This window comes from Eschrichtius robustus, chromosome 7, assembly GCF_028021215.1.
Source record: "Eschrichtius robustus isolate mEscRob2 chromosome 7, mEscRob2.pri, whole genome shotgun sequence".
Taxonomy (NCBI): Eukaryota; Metazoa; Chordata; class Mammalia; order Artiodactyla; family Eschrichtiidae; genus Eschrichtius; species Eschrichtius robustus.
Window position 1 is genome coordinate 75306231 of NC_090830.1, and position 20081 is coordinate 75326311.

Consider the following 20081-nt stretch of genomic DNA (forward strand, 5'->3'; position numbering starts at 1 on the left):
GGTGACGGCAGGGGAGCGCAGGGCAGCTGAATGGGAAGCGGGTAGCAGAGGCTGCAGGAGCAGGTCCTGCCCACGGGAAGAGCCCTCTGCGTTTTATATTCTCGTTAAAAAGAGCCTCAGTCTGTAATTAACCAGGTCTCCACCAGGGGTTTCTTTCCATGTGTTTTCTTCCTGTTGTTTTAGAACTTTTTTAAACAAACAGACTTCGTTTTAGATTTATAGCATTGACTTTTACACACTCGCGTACACAAAATCCTTTCAAAATTCTTAAAATCTTCTGTTTCTCCTTTTTGCAAGGGAAGAGGGCAAAGAAGTGACTTGGGCTTTGTTGGCTGTCTGTATTCAGTGATGGAGAGAAGAAAATTAGAAAGGCATCTTACTGGTGCTTTTCTTTCTGTTTTAGTGCCCCTACCCTTACCCCTATAATATCTGTAACTACTCCTAGAAAGATTTTGCTTCAGGCTTTTTGTTTTGTTTTGTTTTTTTTTAAAGAAAAAGAAAATGAAAGGAAAAAAATAAAAGATCCAGTGTCTTTCTTACAACATACTCTTTTATTGTAACATTTTCCTCAGTTTGGAGAACTGTGTCCCTATGGGTGGAAACTTAAGAATGTTATAAATAGAACAAGGCCTATCACTATGGAGCTGAGACTCCCACCATGCTAGGCCCCAGGTCAGACAGCATGGAATGGCTTGTGTTTCTCAGGCAACAGGTCCCACTTCCAGAAGGGGAGCCTGGTTGGCTGTGGTCCACGGGAATGGAGGACTGGGTGAAGCCTCCCTGGGGGGCCATCCTTTGGGACAAAGGCACAGTCTCACTTAGGCCTGGACAACAACATGGAACAGACCTGGGCCACAGCCCAGACAGGACAGACCAAGAACCCTCGTGAGGCTGGTATCCTAAGAATTCTGGCCAAGTACCCACAGAGGTTACCATTAAAAGTGGGCAGGGAGGGGTAGGGTGGGCCGGGGCAGGGCCTGAATTTATTCAGATGAACTCATAAACAACTTCTGCCTTAGAGATCTCGCCTATGTGGTCCAAAAGAGGTTTATCCTGATTAGAAGTCCTCTCCCAGACAGAGAAGTCATTTTTATACCTTAACATAATTGGTGGCAGGCATTATTGCCACATGGCTACGCCTCCAGATAAGTGACGTTGGGGTTGACCAAGAAACCAGAAGCACAAAACTACAAAGGTTCCCACAGGGTACCCCTGCCCCAGCATTGGCTGGAGTTTTGTCACTTACAAATTTGCCTAAGACAGTAGCCTGGAAGCATGCAGGGGTTCACCTACTGAAACCCCCTCTGCTCCCTGAATGTTAGCAGGATGGCGACCCACCCGACGGTCACGCTAGCTTGGCTGTCTTTCTTTAAACACCCCCAGCAGCTGGCAGGCCAGGTTTCTGTCTTAACCTGTTAGCTTTGTAAAAAACTCACTCTCCATTAGGATGGACTCACCAGGAGGGAAATTTTATCTAACGCTTCTTAAATACAACCTATGGTATATAATCAGGATCTAAAAATAGAAATATAGAAAGATTCATGAAGATTAAAGACGGTAGGGACTAACAGTTTAAAATTAAGCTCCTATTAACAACCTGAGTGTTGCAGGATGTTATAGGCTTCCCCACCTCCTAATGTGATGGGAGAGGTTGGGATGTAGGCCATCTCTCCACCCCAGTCCCCCCTTCCTTAGCTGGTCTCCTTGTGCAGGCCCTCCTTCCTGCCCTTACAGACAGGGAGACCCTTCCTGCCACCAGGATACTGAGCTCTCGCCCCTACTCTGAGAGCTCTGAATGCCACACACCATGTGCGCGCGCGCGCGCACACACACACACACACACACACACACACACACACACACACACACACACACACACACACGAGGCTGGGGTAGAGAAGGTGGGCTGTGCCCTCCCCAGGACCAAGTGAACTATTCAGCCAGCACAAGTGCAAGTAGACCTTTGAAACCCAGAAAGACTCCTTTAAGGGTGTCTTTTTTTTTTTAACACCAATATCTCTCTCTCCCAGTTTTTGGTTTTGTCTAAGCTGTGTTTCTGGTCAGTACATCACTGACATCTTACTCCAGGAAAAGAGCTTTTGCCCTTTGGCATTTGTCAAGCGGGTACCATTTGTCAAGAAATCTGATCAGCGGGCGGTGGCGGTACCTATCTCCCGCCCAGCCTCCCCATCAGGGTGGAGACTGCCGCATGGTTTTCCAGCTCGTGGAGACCAACAGGTCCCGGCTCTTGGCCAGCCGAACCATGAGCCGCCCCACGTAGAAGCCACTGATCTGGCCCACGCCGTCATTTCTCCCCATGGCCAGGAGGAACGTCAGCGAACCTGTGAAGCAGAGCCGTGGGCCAAACTAGAATCCTGCTCACCATCCATGGGCCTGCAACTCCCAGGGCACAAACCCTTCCCGGGGCCTTCAGTGTCAGGGCAGGGAAATGCGTAAGGCCTTCAGGAACGTGGACAAGTCCCTGACATACTTTCCTAGAGCTCTGGGGGAGGTTTCTGTCCCCAGCTTTGAGAGTGTGTTCTAGCGGTCAGGCATCGTAAAGCCCACAAAGGCTTCACCGTTTCTAACCCCGACTCTCTTAAAACTGTGCCGCGTGGGGAGGTTTCTGTCCCCAGCTTTGAGAGTGTGTTCTAGCGGTCAGGCATCGTAAAGCCCACAGAGGCTTCACCGTTTCTAACCCCGACTCTCTTAATTAAAACTGTGCCGCGTGGGGAGGTTTCTGTCCCCAGCTTTGAGAGTGTGTTCTAGCGGTCAGGCATCGTAAAGCCCACAGAGGCTTCACCGTTTCTAACCCCGACTCTCTTAAAACTGTGCCGCGTGGGGAGCTTCCTGACCTGGCTTGTAGGCTTTGAGGGGCCTCTGTTTCATGGAGTTGACGATGTTGGCCACGGCGACATTGGCATGGAGGCTGGCGTGATAGGCCATCTTGGGCTCCCTCACATCGGCGCAGTCACCGATGGCGTAGATGTGGCTGTAGCCCTCCACCTGGAGGTACTCGTTCACTTTCAGAGCGCCATCGCTGGCCAGCTGATCACCTGCAGAAAACCAGCCCGAAACCAAGATCCTGAGCCGCCTCAAGAAGTGGTCACCAGAACACAGTGAGGATGGGCTGTGGTGCTGGTCCAGCTACCCTCCAAAGGCACATCCTCAAGAGGCAAACCTCCTGTCCGGTTTATTTCTGCCTGAAGTCCCCCCCTCAGAACTCTTCCTGCAAAGGCGAGGTTACTGTTTTGGGGTGGAAACTGGTCAGAAACACCAGCAAGTGTCATTTCATATAACGCGCGTGACTCTTTATAAGTTACCACGATTAACGATGATTAACTCATGATGATTAAGTTACAACCTAGCCAAGTCTTGGATTTCCTTTTGAATGTGGATCGGATTTTTTAAAATAAATGCAGGGCTTTAATAGATGATAAACTTTTCTTTTTAAGGGACTTAAAAGAATTTACCTTTGAAAACATACCATTAGGACCATTAGGTGTTAAGTGCTGGGATCTCTGTATATTATAAGCCCTCAATCCCAGCCCCACACATGGCCTGGACTAGCTTCCTTCTGGGATTGGATAATTCTTTCCTGCCAGACACACAGCAGGAGCTTCTTGTCCAGGAAAGGTATCTGGGAGTAAATGATGGGGACCTGGGGACATGGCCACCTCGGGGCCTGAGAAGGAGCCACTGAGCCTCCAGCTCACAGATGGAGCCATGGGTCCAGCTCCCCCCACCTGCAGTTAGCTCAATAGGTCAATATTCAGCTTTACGAACGGAGGCCTCATTATCCCCCTCTCCCCGTGATCATTTCCAAGCTCAAGTGGCAAAGGTCTGGGTCAGGGTTTGGGGAGAGCAGCACACCTGCGAGCAGAGAAAGGCCTGACCCTGGAATTTCCTCTGCATCAGTGTTCCAAGGAAAGTAACAGAAAAATAGATCTTTTTCTTCCTTCTGAAACCTGTTCCCATCTCTCACCACTAGGGGGTGGGATCCGATTTTGGAAGATTCTGGTCACTTGGGCCACCTTGGGCTAAATCACCATCAACACAGCTGAGGAAAGCCCAGCAAGAGTGGCCCCGAACCTAAATTTAACGTTTGAAGAGACCAAATGAGCTGTTGAGACTGGGGGTGGGGGTGGGAGGGTGGAGTGCCAGTTCCTCGGGGAGAGGCCTGCAGGGCCTTCTCGGGGGCTGGAGGGTGAGGAGGCAGCCTGGGGAGGGGGTCACGGCCCGGCCTCCCACTTACCAAACGCGCTGCGGTAGGCCACACTGTTGATCTTGATACCGCTGCAGGCGATCACCAGGTTGGCGGCCACCTCCGTCCCTTTGTCCGTCCGCACCGTGATGCGCTCGCGGTGCTCGTTGAGAGGCAGCGCCTCCAGGTTGCTCACCCGCTCACCTGTCAGGGGAGGCCCGTGACCAGGAGGCTGGCAGAGGGCAGGCACTCCACCGAGGCTGGGGCCCAAGCCAGGGCTGGCCTGGGGGCTGGACACCGGTCCGCTCTGCCACCCCAAGAAGCACAATCTGGACATTTGGCCCCAAGGGATCCGATGGAAAGCAAGTTCCAAGAAGCAATTTGGGGAAGTGAGGCCGAGTTTCCCAAGAGGTTCTGGGAAAAGCTACTTGAGGAAGACCTCAACCACGCCTCCCTGAATGTCCACTCCTAACCAGGCAAGATGAGCCCTCGGGGCTCACCACCGACAGGGGTAAGCAAGGGAAGTCCAGGGCCGGCCCACTCTCCTCACTGCCAGCAAGTGCAGGCGGGCAGAGGGCTGCACAGCCACTTCTGCGGAGCCCCGGCGCCGGGACGGCTCGCAGAGAGCAGACACCTCGCCGGCCCTGCAAAAGGTGAGAGGGTCGGGCCCGTGAACTAGGGGGGGGGCCACACCCCCGGGCGAGAGCCCCACTCTAACATGCTGGGTAGGTCTCTTCCCTTCTGCTCTGGACAGAAGCCACGCTCTCCACCACCCTCAAAATACAAACCCAAAACACCTATTCTCTCCACCAAAGAGATATCATAATTCAGGTCAAATCTTTTATATGATTTTTTTTTTTTTTTTTTTTTGGCCTCACCACACAGCACGTGGAATCTTAGTTCCCTGACCAGGGATCGAACCCGCGCCCCCTGCGTTGGAAGCACAGAGTCTTAACCACTGGACTGCCAGGGAAGTCCCTTTTATATGACTTTTTAAACCATTCAACAAATGGGCACCACCTGTACTGTATCCAAAGCAACAGCCAGGACAGTGCTGCCTCCGTGACAGGCAAACCCCGTAAGTACCGGGGCCTCTGCCCTGCCTGGGGACAGACACACCTCCAGCTGGACGACAAGGCGGAACAGGCTCTGCAGCCCCACCTCAGGACACAGGGAGCCTGGGGTTGAGCGCAGCCACGCTCAGGCTGTGAGCAGGGACCGAGCCTCAGCCAAGTCTCACCGGGCCAGGGAGAGGGGCAGGGCAGGAGGGGCCTGGCACATACTCAGCAGCAGCTGCACGCCCTTCCGGAGCAGGATCTCCTTCACTTCCTGCCGGACGCAGGGCAGGAGCTCCTTGTCTGCGAGGGCCATTTGGGAGTGAATGAGAGTGACCTGGGGACAAACAACCGCAGGGCAGAGAAGGAGCCACTGAGTCTCCTGCTCACACAAAGAGGCTTGAAAACACGTCAGCCTGTCTCTCCCACCTCCTCCCCAACTTCCAGTTTACAGCTGAGGAAACTGAGGCCCCAGAGAAGTACTCTGCCCACTGCTAGAACCAGTTAATGGTGAGCGGGGCTGGAGCCCACATCTCCCGGGATAGGATTTTTTCAGCCGTGCCGATGCTTCACAACACACACCTCACCGAGGGCCACGTGGGAAATTATTTTCAAGCATCCTTGGGCACGTATACAGTCTATATATAAGCCATCGACAGTCTAACTGTAAATCAGGCTGACATTTACATTAAGGCTGGTGCTAAAACTGGTGCTTCCAGGCACGTCCACCTGCTGTCTGGGTCAGCACAGCGAAGTGGGAGGAAGCCTGTCGTGATGTCCAAAGCGCGAGCTTCGAAATCAGACTGCCTGGGTTGAAACCCCATCTCAGATACCCACTCAGACAGCCCCTGAAGACCCAGTAAGATGGGTCACAGTCCTACTCATAGGAATTTTGTAATGATGAAACGAGAAAGTAAGTATAAAGCACGGAACTCAGCACATAGTGACTCCTTAATAAAGGGTGGCTACTATTACTCTTATTTGTCTATTAGTTATAAACATTTGGGAATTATACTGAGTTATTTACTACTTCAGACCAGTCTTTACCCCATAAATCAAAATTAATAAACTTCTACATCAACCACCCATAATAATTTCCAATAATTTGTCAGAGAATAGCCATATAATTAAATTAGCCCATATTGATCTTACTTTTCAAAACCACCCTGGCTTTCCCTAGGGAAAAAGAACCAGACACAGGCTCCACGTGGCTCCCAGAAGCTGATCTGGCATCAGCTGCAGGCAAGCTCTTGCCTCAGGGACCCATAACTGCTGATCATCACTCAGCCCTAGGCTGAGTCTTTACAGCCCGCTCCCTTTCTCTCCAGGATGCCAGCAGGGTCTCCATCCCTTTATCACTAAAAAGAGGCAGTGCTGGCCAGTCCTTCCCCAGCATGGGCTGTGAGGTGTACACTTCGGGGTCCCCGGACGTGCTGTCTAGGGCAAGGGCTACTGTCCCTTAAAGACCAAAAGGCTGTGCTAGCTCCAGACAAGACACCGATGAGGGTGTCTTTGATCAAGCTGGTTGTTAGCAAAAAGAGGCAATCAAAGTCTACGTTTATATCACAAAGGCCACGTTACTGCAGGGGACACGGGAGTTAACCTTTCATAATGTATCCCCCCGGGGCGTGGTCCTCCGGGTTGGCCCAGAGGGCAGAACCCCTCACTGAACTAGGACGCACCCTGGCTCTCCAGGTAAAATTCCCAGCAGAATGGGACTTTAGGGGGTCCCCCAGTGCAGAGAGCAGGAGACAGGAAACACACGCTCCCACTTTATGGTAATGGGGCTCCCCTCCCAGGCCCTGAGCAAATTCTGATGTTCATCAGACAAAAAAGAAGCCCGGCTCTGAGAGTTCAAGGCCAAGGCCACTGGCCTACCTCTTTCTCAGGGTATTCTGTTTTAATCTCTGCTGCCATCTCCACTCCCGCAGAGCCTCCTCCGACCACCACGATGGATTGTGAGCTCTGGACCTGGAGAAGGAGGAAACGTAAGGTGCACCCTCAAATCCGCCCTGCCTCGGGGTCCAGCCTAGGGAGTGGGTTCCTTGGCTAAAGAAGCGTAGAGAACCCCTTCCAAGTTCAGGGTCCAAATGTGCTGCCTCGGGGCCAGCTCTTGCTGGGTGTCTCCCTGCATTTCTCACTCAACTCTCACTACCTGCCCACCTTGCAGGTGACCCGGATCTGCCTGAGTTCCAGGTCGGGTTCCTAACCTCCACTCTGACGTCTGCTCGTGACTGTGCCAGAAGTTCTCCAGGCCTCTCAGCAGCTGTGCAGAGAGAGAAAGACCTGGCCTTGGTCACACAGCTGTACGACCTTCTCTGGGTCCCCACACCTCATCTGTTCAGTGGGGACAGACCCATTCCACCCACCTCTCCAGATCCCCGTGAGGAGTGACTGAGAGCATGGATCCAAGCCCGCTCTATAAAGCACAAGCCCCGTGCAAACAGGAGCCAATCGCTACACGAGCTTGTCTGGGTGCTCACGTCCAGACCTCATGACAGGTCCAAAGGTCTCCTCCCAGGAGCCTCTTCCTCTCCATCTCTACAGCGCCGCTGCAGCCCCGGGGGCTCCTTGCTGCAGCCCCAGGCATCCCCACAGCTGTTCCACTCTCCCAGGGCCCCCCACCCCCGGCTCTGCCCTCACTGTCCCGCCGCCGGGCAGCAGGCAGCTCACCTGCGTCACCATGTCCTCATAGGCCTGGATGGCCATCTGCTGGTTGGACACCTGGTTAAACTTGCCTGGGAAGAGCCCAGTGCTGCCCGTGGCCAGGATGAGATATGCGAAGGACAGGGCCTGGGAGGGGCAAGGGAAAGAATGGTGAGGGCAGGCCTGGGCTCCTGCATCCAACCCCAGGCTCCACCAGGCAAGGAGCAGCAAGGGAGAGAGGCCTCCTGCGAGGGGAACAAAACCATCACTGGTTAGACCAAGGGACGGCGCTAGAACCCAGGAAATACCCAAGGAGGCAGAGCTCTCCTCCTGCTGGACTGCCCACCGTGAAACTGGATGGGAGGGGAGAGCTCCCCACAGCAGCGGGGCAGGTGAGCAGGCAAAAGGAAACGGCTCGTGGGGAGTAAGCAGGATTCCAGCTTCCAGTGTGGACTTAGTTTAGAATCTCCCTATTATTACCATTATTTTAGAAAAAATTTCCCCCTAACCTGGCCAAAAAAAACAAAGGGGGGGGGGCGGATATCCTGTTTGGAGCCTAAATATATAAAACTGACAAACCCAGAGCTGCTCTGATGGAAGGGGGACTGGAGGGTCTGTATCCCACTCAGACCCCACTACTCCCGTGGAGGCCTGAGATGCCCTCATGGACCCAAAACCACAAGATAAGGACGTTCGCAGTAATCTTGCCAACTGGAGAGTCTACAGCCTTAAAATTGATTCAAGGAAGATTGATTCATTCACGCTAAACCACACACTCACTGAGGACAGGAACTGGAGCCCCTTTGTACAGTCCCCCCCTTAGCTTTGACTAGAGTAGAGGGCCAGGCTGGAGGGTACCCTCAGCATGGCGGGTGGGCTGCTGGCAGCTTGCTGACGGACTCTGGTCCCACAGGGATACACCAGGCACCGTTTCAGACCCCAGGCTGAGGGACACAAACTTCGGGAAGAAAACCTCTGCCCGCCCCCCCCCCCCGGGCGATGTGGGATCGTGGTGCCTACCCTTTGATTCCAGACAGTGAGGGGGCCCCTGGGCTGGGACCCTGGCTCTCAGGGTGAGGGCTCTGGGGCAAAGCTGCCTGGGTCCAAATCCTGGCTGAGTCTCTCCAGCTGTGGGGTCTTGGGCAGCCCTCTTAACCTCTGGGTGCACTGAGGCTACTCCACCTCCCTCACAGGGTCACAGTGGGCATTAAAGGAGATCACATGAGGCTTAAAACAGTGCCCGGCATACAGGGAAGGCTCTGCACCGCTCTCCTGTGGCTGCTGGGGCCCAGCCTTTGCTCAGGAGGCATCTGCTATCTGCCAGGCACCAGGCGGGCATGGGGGGCCCTTGCCCCTGAGGAGACGGGCCCAGGTGTCCTCCCACCAGCAGCCACATCCCAGGGGCCCCCTGAAGCCAGCTGAGGATGGCCAGCCCCCGCTGGGTTCACCTCGCCGTCCTCCAGCAGCACCGTCTGATTCTTCAGGTCTATCTCAACCACCAGGCCCTGCCGGAAGTTTTCCTTGAAAGTCACCGAGTAGGAAATGAATGTCTTTTTGGCAAACCCTGGGGAACGGACAGAAAGGAGGTCACGGTGTAAAACTGGGCTGCCCACAGGAGGCCAGAATAACTCAGAACATTTCCAGAGCTGCATGCCAACAGGGGCCCCTTGGTTAAACAGCCCCTGGGTACCCACTACCCCACTAAAGCGCCAGTCTGGGCCCCAGGTCCTCGGAGAAGCTCTCGCTCTGACTTCTGGGGCCTTGGTATGGTAGCTGCTTAAGGCCAGGGACCTTAAGATTCCCCGGAATTTGTCTAACGGTGGAATTTAGGCACCTTGCCCTAAAGGGAGAAAACCACCCTGTGATCCACAGTGGTGACAAGACCACTGTCATAAAGAAAGCCCCAGAGAAAAGCCCATTACCACTCTCCACGGAGGCCCGGAGGGCTGCCACGTTGTGGTGGAAGGAGTCCTTCATGTCCACCAGCACGAAGGGGATGTTCAGCGCCTGCAGTTGGCTGGCGGCCGCGATGCCGCCAAAGCCCCCGCCCACGATCACCACGTGCACGGCTCCCACGTCCATCGAGACCTGGGACCCCATCTCGGACCAGGTGCTGCTGGGGTAGGAGGAGAGACCACATCAGATTGAGGGGGGCTCGAGGGCTGGGTGGGCAGACCCACGTCAAGAATGGCCTCAAATGCCAAGACTTGATCTTTTAAAAGTATGTGATCATCTTTTAATGAAATTCCAATTTTTGTAAAATTTGAATTAAATTCCAAAGGAACAAGGAGTATCCTAATTCCATCTCATCCCCTCAACCACCCAGCTCCCTTCTCCAAGGCATCTACTGTTACCAAGTTTACATGAATCCTTCCAGAGATATTCTCTGCACCTACAATCATGATTATTTTTTTTTGCACACGTTAAACAACTGTTTTTGCACTTTTTTTCACTCGTAAATATATTTGTTCACTCAACAGTATAAATTAATGGACCTCCTGCTCTTTGACATGTTCTGTGCTACGGATGCCATGGTCAGAGAGATGGACAGACAGATATGGTCTCAGCCCTTGTAAAGGCAGGGTTTCAAACTCAAAGGGCCAGGCGGATGATGTAGCTGTGGGAAGCTGGGCAGGTGCACGGTAACCAGAAACGGTGGGTACACCTCTGGGGAATTGGTAAGCACAGGCCACAGTAAAAGAACTAAACAAAAGTCTTTAAGCACCACACTAAGCAAACACTGCGACCAGATTCCACCCAGCTCACACGTCACCAGATTCAGCCCCAGGTCTGAGGAGATCAATTAGCAGGTTATGACAATCAGCCTGCAAAACAGGATGCGATGTGACTAAGGCCATGACAGTGGGGTGGGGAGGAGGGGTCTGCTGTGGGCAGGTGGTCCCCTGAGCATTCCTGGAACAGAGTATGTACACTGAGACTGGTGGGTGACACCCCCCAGGAGGAAGGGGGCAGGGAGAAATCTCTGCTGGGAGAAGAAACAGTGCTGGTTAAGGACCAAAAAGGAAGTCTGCTGGTGAGAAAGAGGATGGAGAAGCGCTCATCACGTGGGCTCCAGTGAGAGAGGCAGGGGGTGCAAGGTCCTGCTTGATGTCAAGGAAAGGGAACCTGCAATCGAAGAGAGTATCTGCAGAGGATGGAGGGCCAGGTCTGCAGGCCAAGTGTGCCCCAGGCTCACACTCACATGTGAGCATGGCAAGGAGGGAGGAAGTGGACAGACAGCAAGCTGTCGAAAAGCTCAATGGGGAAGAACATTCCAGCCCACCTCTCAGACAGCACTGCAGGCAGCCGGAAGGTCACCACTCTGTCCTCCATCAGGTGTGTAGTCTGGGGCACAACCCCTCCCCTCTCTGGGCCTCCACTTACCCCCTGTAATGGGAGGAGACAGCCTAAAATGTCCTTGCACAATAGGTTTCCAAGACATGGTGACCCCCAAGATGGTCCCCAGATCTTCCCACACTTATGGGGGCAGCTTACGGTTGGACCTCCAGACACTGTTGTCATCGGTATTCAAATGCACACACTGTCTATGTCTAATTTCTCCTCTGGGGAAGTGAAAACCTGGGCAAGGGAGGGTAGATCTGTCATAGGAGATTGGAGGGGATTTAACTTTGTTTCTCATTGGCTAAATGGTCCCCAATGCATTGAGGCTTGTGCATTGTAGGGCTGGGACCAAAACAAGTCCCCCAGCAGGCAGTGTCACCTTCACTGCTCCAGGCCCTCAGTAGGTGGTCCAGAGCTGGCCCTGTGAGTGTTCATCAGGCTGAATCTGCCACCTAGGCCAGGACCCAAGAGGGCCCCGGGGACCAGCCAGGGACAGGAGCGGACACCAGGAGCTGAGCAGGGCCTGGGAATGTGGCAGGCAGTCAGGCAAGCTATGGAAGGGGTGCATTTCACCTGCCCCTTCAACATGGCCCCCTCTGTGCCAGCCTGCCCTTGGGGCCAGCAGCCAGCGAAGAGGTCAGAGAAACACCCAGAGAGCTCTGCTTCCAAGCTGGCGGGGCACAGGCCTGAGAGACGCTACCCAGCTTGTTGGGGAGAGGGGTCCACCATGGACCACCCAGGGAAGCTCAAGGTGGAGCCTTGAAAAACAGCTGGGGCCAGGGGCCTTCTTCACAGAGGGAACAGCTTAGGCCAAGAAGTCCAGTGGCAGGAAGGGAGCGGGTGGGAGGGGTTCAGGGAACAAGGTGGGGCAGCCAGGAGGGCAGGGGACAGGGGACAGCACACACAGAGGGCCTGTCATGCTAGGGCAGTGTCTGGGCCTACATGCTTCCCTGGGGCCCTCGCAGGGAAGAAAGCCCAGTGAGCCCGGCACAGGCCTGATGGGCAGTGGGTTAGCCAAAGGAGTTGAACCCCTACTCCCTCAGCCCCCCAGGATCATTAACTGGCTTCCCCAAAGGACAAACCCTGGCCTCACCCAACTAGGCACAGCCCTCAGTAAAGGTGAATTGATCCTTTAGAGTTCCAGCGCAGAGTCTGGGGCCTGAGGGCACACCCAGGCCCAGGAGGGGCTGCCATAGCTGGGCCAGGGAGGGGAGGAGCCACACCACAAGCCGCCTGAGGCCTCTCCTGGAATCTGCTCTTCTCTCTCCTCCACTGACCTCTGACACACCCACTTGGGGAATGGGGGCCTGGTGGCGCTCCAGCCCATTCCACCCTTTCTCCTCGGCAGCTTCCCTTGCCCAACACTCTTGGACACCCGCCTCTCCCTTGGCTCTTCCAATGCCAATTCTCACCTGGACCCGAGGACAGCTAGACTCCCCTCTGCTCGGCCATGACCTACTTCACCAGACACCTAAATCATCAGCTTAAGCCATGGACCAGCACTCCTAGCCACACACCCAGCAGGTGCTCAAAAAGCAAGCGTGCAACTGATGATGTTGAATTATATGTTCTAATGTAGCGGCAGTGCTGGGCAAACAGCCTCAATCAGTGGGCGACTCCATCAATCAATGGAAACCTCCACCAAGGGGAGATTACAGGATACACTATTACACACCCATACAATGGAATATTCTGGAGACATTTAACTTTACAGTGGAAGATTTTTTACATGAAAAGTCTGTCCACGATTCATCCACACCCACAGACTGTACAAGACCAAGAGTGAAACGTAATGTAAGCTATGGTCTGTGGGTGATTATGTCAATGTAGGTTCAGTAACAAAGGGACCACTCTGGTGAGTGATGTCGATAATGGAAGAGGCTATGCACGTGTCAGGGCAGGAGGCATATAGGAAATTTCTGTGCCTTCCACTCAATTTTGCTGTGAACCTAAGACTACTCTAAAAACATAAAGTCTTAGAAAAAAAAAAAAGCTTGTCCATCAAAGAGTCAGATAATGGAAAGTCATGTAGAGCCTAATCTCCACTGTGGGCCATCAGACCCAGGCACCTAGCTACATATACACACATACAAGTAATGATGACAACAGTGAGCGTCCACTGCGCTTTTATCAATGCCTTTGCATTGAATAGGTGGGGTTTCCTCCCCATTTTGGAAAGAATTTCAGTAACTTGCCCCAGTTCAATCCTCAACAGTCTGACCAGATCTGCACTCTAAACCAAAATGCTAATAGTGGTTGCCAGATGATGTTTTTACTTTCTTCTTTGAGCTTTTTTTCCCCTTTTTTGTACTGTTTGAATGTTTTTAAATGAAATAATAAAGCTTTAAAGACAGAGCTGGCTTCCTACCATCTAATGTTTTTAATGGAGATATTTTTTCATATACTATAAAATTCACTATCTTTGAGTGTAAAACTCAGTGGTTTCTAGGACATTCATAAAGTTATGCAACCATCACCACAATCTAATACCAGAACATTTTCATCACCTCCTCCCCAAAAAGACTCCACATCCATTAGCATTCACTCCCCATTCCCTCCTCCCTCCAGGCCCTGACAACCACTAATCTTTCTGTTGCTATAGATTTGCCTATTCCATACCTTTTGTGTCTGGCTTCTTTCACTTAGCGCAATATTTTCAAGATTCATTCAAGCTGCAACTTGTAACAGTATTTCATTCCTTTTTATGGCTGAGTAATATTCCATTGTATGGAGATACCACATTTTGTTTATCCATTTGTCAGTTGATGGACATTTGGGTTGTTTCCACCTTTTGGCTAATATGAATAAGGCTGCTATGAATATCTGTGTACAACTTTTTGTGTGAACAAAAATTCTCTTGAGTTTATACCTGGGAGTGAAATTGCTGGGTCCTATGGTAACTCTAGATTTTACTTTTTGAGGAACTGCAAACCTACCATCTGATTTTACTGACCATCAAGGCAAGAGAATGAGCACAGAGAATCTTAACTGAATCTTCCCAGATGCAGGAATGTTAGCATAAAAGCAGGTCCAAGAGGACTTCCCTGGTGGTGCAGTGGTTAAGAATTCGCCTGCCAATGCAGGGCACACGGGTTCGAGCCCTGGTCCGGGAAGATACCACATGCCGCGGATCAACTAAGCCCGTGTGCCACAAGTACTGAGCCTGTGCTCTACAGCCCGCGAGCCACAACTACTGAGCCCGCATGCCACAACTACTGAAGCCTGCGCGCCTAGAGCCCGTGCTCCACAACAAGAGAAGCCACCGCAGTGAGAAGCCCGCACACTGCTGTGAAAAGTAGCCCCCACTTGCCACAACTAGAGGAAGCCCACGCGCAGCAACGAAGACCCAACGCAGCCAAAAATAAATAAATAAAATAAATAAATTTATTTTTAAAAAAAAGCGGGTCCAAGAAAACAATTCCTAACTGTCCAGCAACTCCTAAGTAATTTTGCCTTTGCCCCTCCCCCAACACACACACAACATGGTCTATACTCAAATTTTCTCCGTAAATCCTGTTTTCTCTGCCAAGGACACCCAGCCTGATCCCAGGGGGATTCTTCTCTAATAATACAGACAAAGGGCTTTTAGGAAGCTACTGGAAAACAAGGAAGTTATGTTTAGGCCAAAGCTGTGGGGAGGTCACGCCTCAGAAGACACACAGCGGAACCATGTGGGCTCTGATCAAAGCAAAGATGTCGTCCCAGAATTGTTTCATAGAGATTACAAATAAAACACCCAGCTTTTGAGCGCTCACCAGTTACCCCCAAGGTAGCTTTCCACAGCCGTTTCCAGAGTGGCCGTCCTGGACGAGAGGGCCTACAGTGTGACTTGAAGCACCATGAATATATCTCTCCAACCCGGCGAAGGCAGAGGGGTGGGCAGCCTCCCTCACTGGACACCAGGGACCAGGCTGAGAGTGGGCACTCCACGGCCAGTCCCCCAGGGAACACATGGTGAACAAAACCCAAAAAGACCAATTTCTGAAAGAGGCTCAAAGTCTGAAGAGGGCTGTCCTTTCATGCCCTCAGGAGAGGGCACTTCTGGGCAGACAGGTTCATGCAGTGTCACACAGGCTCCGGTGCTGAAGCCTAGGCCACACAACTTGTACAGTCTCCTGGGAGCCAGTCACTTTGTGGTTCCCTTAACATCCCCATGATCTGTGCCTGGACCCTGGCTTCCTCTTTTCACCACCCGACACAAAGATCAGGCTGGCCCTGGAGCACACCCCCTCTACCCAGCTCCTCCTTAACTGCTGGGTAGTCCTGAGCAAGGCCCCGCCCAGCTCGGCCTCAGTCTTCTCCTCTGAAATGGACCCTCCAGATGCAGGGTTACACACGGTCTTCCTTGGAGGGCTCTGAAAGCTTGGGGCACATACACACACCCAAGCAGGCCTCCTTGATAATTTATATATTTACATATTTTACATGTTGGCCTTTGAACACAAGGTGCAGAGCCGGGACACCTGGAAGCCCCTTCACAAACTGTGTCTGACCCTCTGCCCTGTGCCTGTCCTCCTGTGGGACCATCAGCTCCTGAGCACCTCTCCCCTCCCCACCCTCACAGTACAACCAAGGGTCAAAGGGAGTCTAATCAGAGGGGACTGTTGAAAGAAAAGCGCCCAACATCAGGCACTAAAAGCAGCTCCCAGTGGATCAGGAGTCCTGGGCTTCCCCCCAACCTCCGGCCCAGTTAGTTGGGCCACCTCTGGCCTTAGTGCCCCCGCGGAAGCTGGGGCTCCGTGGAGAAGCAGGACCTCCCAGTGCACCCTGGAGCCTATGGGCACTGGGTAACCCCGGGCATTTTCCTCCTGGACACTGAGGCTTTCCTCCTGCCTGTGACACGGGCTTCCGTCCGCCCCGCAGCAGCTTCCACCGCCCAGCGGCGACCCTCGGAGCCCTCCCGGGATTTGGGGGGGGGGGGTGACGGGGGGGGGTCTGTCTTACTTGGGAAGACTTAGCAGGGATTTGGGGGGGGAGCGGACGCGGAGGGGGCGAGTTTACTCCGTCCTCACTGGGAGCAAAGCTCCCCGTTGAGTTTTGGGGGACCTGGGTTGGTGCAGGCCTGAGCCCCTCATCCTAGACCAGGGGTTCCCAACCCCTGGGCCGCGGACCGATACCAGTTCTCGGCCTGTTAGGAACCGGGCCGCACAGCAGGAGGTGAGCGGCGGACGAGCGAGCGAGCGAAGCTTCATCTGCCGCTCTGCATCCCCCGTATCGCTCGCATTACCGCCTGAACCGTTCCCCTCCCACCCCCCCCCACCCCCCCCCACCCCACCCCGGCGTCCGTGGAAAAGTTGTTTTCCACGAAACCGGTCCCTCGTGCCAAAAAGGTTCGGAACCAATGTCCTAGACGACCGCCCTCTCCTCCCCGGCCCCGGACGCTGTTCCGGCTTCTTGGGGCCCTGCAGGCGCGGGGGTCCCGCAGAACTCGCCAGGCGCGCCCCTCACCTGCCGGCGGCCTCCCGCCGTTCCGGCTCCCGCTCCGGCCAGCAGCTCCGGTGTTCGCCGCCGGGCCCGAGGCCCCTCCCTTGCCGGCGTGACTCGGCGCGTCTGCCCTCCAACCTCTGCTATGCCCCCGGCGGCCCCCCCGGGAACAGCAGCCGCCGGCCCGCCCGCGCCGCCGGCCCTGGAGCCAATCGCCCCAACCGTGAGCACTCGACCGCTACTGTCGAGGCCGCCCGCGCTGCGCCGGCCCCTCGGACTCTGCTCAAAGTTCGGTCCGGCTCCCTTGCCGGGCGCCTTTCCAGCCTTTAGAGCGCAGGCCCCGGCACTGGCTGTGCGATCTCGGACGGATCACCAGCCTGCTGCCTTCACACATATAAACAAAAATGCAAACCCAGTTGAGCACCTACTCCACGCCTGGCATTGTGCTGGGGCGCGGGGTGGGAGTGAGGGGTTGTAAAATGTAGAACAATGCAAGCATGGTTTCTGCTTTCCTCCAGGTAATAGCCTAGGGAAAAATACTAAACAACAATAAAACATATGTATCACTAATTGCAGTAAGAAAGACCGGGGGCAAAAGAAGGGTGCCAAGGCCTCTCTCCAAGGATAAGTTAGCCCTGGGCAGAGAGAAAGCAAGTATGCTCTGGGTGTGCAAAGACCAAGGCAGGATAAATAGCTGAGAGCAGGGGCATTGCAGAAGTGGTCGGGGACAGAGTGGCCCAGCGTGGCAGGGTGGCACAAGCCTCCAGGTCCTGGTAAAGACTGCCCGTGTGATCCCAAGGGCAACGGAATGCCACTGATGGGTTTTAAGCTGAAGAGTGAGGTCTGAGTTATGTTGGAGGGTGAAAAGACAGGGGAATGGGAGGGCTGCCTGAAATTGGGTAAACTGGGCAGGAGGGAAGTCCAGGGAGAAGAAGAAAGCACTCGGATCTGTCAAGAAATGTACTGATGCAAGCTACAACCTGGAGGTAGGATCAAGCCAATTTGGTGACAGATAATCCATCTCCACCTATTTAATGCAAATATTAGCACCTACCCGAATCACTGTAGAAGAGATTCAGCGAGATCTTTTATGTGAAGTTTGTTAGCATGGTGCCTGGCACACAGCAGCAGTGAACACACAGCAGCCATTTATTACAGCTATTTTATACGGGGAGATAAGCTTGCCCAAGGCTACACAGTACACTGGCAGCTTCCTCTCTTCCCGCCCAGTGCTCTTTTGAATAGTGCCCTTTACCTTCTCGGTTTTCATGTATGTTTATTCTAGAAGTAGCCATTTCTGTTCCTTTTCCAAAAGCTGTGGTCAAAGGCCTCGTACCCAACACCCCTGGCATAGGGAGCATTGTGAGCAATTCCATCTAGAAGACACTGGTGCCTGGAGTCATCTCAAGCTGGGAGAGGAGCTGGTGTCCTTCCATGAGCATCCCGCTCTCATTATTAGCCCACACAGCTCAGGGTGCATCTTCCAGTTCTTTGGAATCCTCGCCTCTCTTCCTATCCAGCTGGCACCCTGCCCTGTGAATGTGGGCTGAAGGAGGGAATACGGTCAGAGGCGTGGGAGTCTGCATCTCCTTCTCTCAGGCCTTGAGACCACTGAAGAGCAACTGTGCCAGAGTGCGGGTGCTGAGAGCCCACAGGCGCTGCCCATCCTAACCCTGCCTCACAGGGACCCATCAGAGGGCCACAGGTCGGCTTTGATGCCCTAGGAGCCCACAAGCCTTCATTTGTCCTGGGTTTGCAAACTTCCAAATAGCTTTTCTCTCCATGTTTTCCTCCTGAAACCCCTAGAGGAAAGTAGCGTGGGGGTTAAACTCTAACACCGAGGACTACCACCACCTTCGACTAGCTCTTTGGGGCAGAGATGTTGCTTTGCTGGACTTTGAGTCCCCAGCATCTGGCACTGACCCCAGCACCTGGTTCCCCCGGAGTTCACTAATGTTTGCTTAAATGATTTTTAAAAATTAAGATATAATTCACATACCATAAAATTAACTCCTTTTTTTTTTTTTTTTTTTTTTTTACTTATTATTATTTATTTTAGTTTTGGCTGCTTTGGGTCTTCGTTGGGTCTTCATTGCTGCACGCGGGCTTTTCTCTGGTCGCGGCGAGCAGGGGCCACTCTTTGTTGCGGCGCGCAGGCTTCTCGTTGCGGTGGCTTCTCTTGTTGCGGAGCACGGGCTCTAGGCTCGCGGGATTCAGTAGTTGTGGCTCGTGGCCTCTAGAACGCAGGCTCAGTAGTTGTGGCGCACGGGCTCAGTTGCTCCGCGGCATGTGGGATCTTCCCAGACCAGGGCTCAAACCCGTGTCCCCTGCATTGGCAGGCGGATTCTTAACCACTGCGCCACCAGGGAAGCACAAAATTCATTCTTTTAAAAGTGTTTAAAGTGTAAAACTCAGTGGGGTTAAGGCTATGCAACCATCACCGTTACCTAACTCCAGGATATTTGTATCCCTCCAAAAAGAAACCCCATAACTCAGTAAGCAGTCCCTCCCCACTCCTCCCTCCACCCAGCCCCGGGTAACAACAATGATTCGTTTCTGGTGAAACAATCCCACCAGTACTCTTAGAAACGTAATAGCTAATATTTACTGAACACAGACTAAGTGCTTTGGATAGCTTCTCAAATTTACTTTACACATGGGTCCTCCAAAATAAGTTTTATTATCTCCATTTCACAGATGAGGAAACTGAAACTCATAAGCTAATAACCTAGGCAAAATCACACCGCTACTAAAGGAGAGGAGCTGGGCTTTGACCCTAAAGCCAGAAAAGCTGGCTCCTAAGGGAGCCGGAGGTCGCTGAGCAGGCAAAGGAGAGTCTCAATGGTGTGTCAAGCAAGCATCAGAAACTCACAGAGCATATGCCCTAGCCCTGTGGGAGACAGAGAGGTGAATAAGAGCGCTACAGCCTGCCCAGGGCAGGGACACAGCCCTGGGGCTTGGGAAAGTCAAGGGGAGTTTTGCAGAGGAACTGGGCCGAGACAGATGAAGTGGATTCCAATCGGCAGGGTACAAGGGAAGGACTCTTAAAATTGCAGCACAAACCTGAAGCTGGGAGGGAGGAGAGAGAGGCATGCAGTGGCCCATACTGGGCTTGAGGCATGGCTTGTAGAGCTGGTGTGGCCCACCTCCAAGAACCTGCCCCAAACCATGAAAACCATGGAAAGCGTCTGATTGTCATTCAGCACCTTCTTGGCAACCAGAGGACACCTTGATTCAAGAGAGGGGAGAGGATCTCAGTGCAACTCCTCTTGGCCCTTTCCCAGACACACCCCACATCACTCCTCTCTTCCCACTCAACAGTGTTCATAGCTTTGGCACCGAAAATCAGGGCTCCTTGCCTAACAAGGGACTTTCGTCTTTGAATGTCCAGGTGCCAGGGGTAGCAGGGA

At 53.3% G+C, this 20081-nt stretch overlaps 1 protein-coding gene across 4 annotated transcripts; it reads right to left on the minus strand.

Annotated features, from left to right (window-relative positions):
- Window positions 1-190: 190 nt before the first annotated feature.
- On the minus strand, window positions 191-16797 carry AIFM2 (AIF family member 2). 4 transcript variants are annotated; one of them, XM_068547724.1, is made up of 10 exons: window positions 16696-16795; window positions 11189-11292; window positions 9828-10018; window positions 9354-9469; window positions 7933-8052; window positions 7138-7230; window positions 5488-5596; window positions 4256-4408; window positions 2856-3056; window positions 191-336 (listed from the first exon to the last, which is right to left on the minus strand). In XM_068547724.1, exons 2-10 carry the CDS (start codon window positions 11236-11238, stop codon window positions 191-193), a joined length of 1179 nt encoding a protein of 392 aa, XP_068403825.1. In that variant the 5' UTR covers window positions 11239-11292; window positions 16696-16795. The 4 variants fall into 4 exon arrangements, with proteins under 4 accessions (XP_068403825.1, XP_068403824.1, XP_068403826.1 ...); XM_068547723.1 differs by lacking the exon at window positions 191-336 and adding an exon at window positions 533-2342 and having other exon boundaries at window positions 16696-16794; XM_068547725.1 differs by lacking the exons at window positions 191-336; window positions 11189-11292 and adding an exon at window positions 533-2342 and having other exon boundaries at window positions 9828-10021; window positions 16696-16797.
- Between the last annotated feature and the right edge of the window lie 3284 nt (window positions 16798-20081).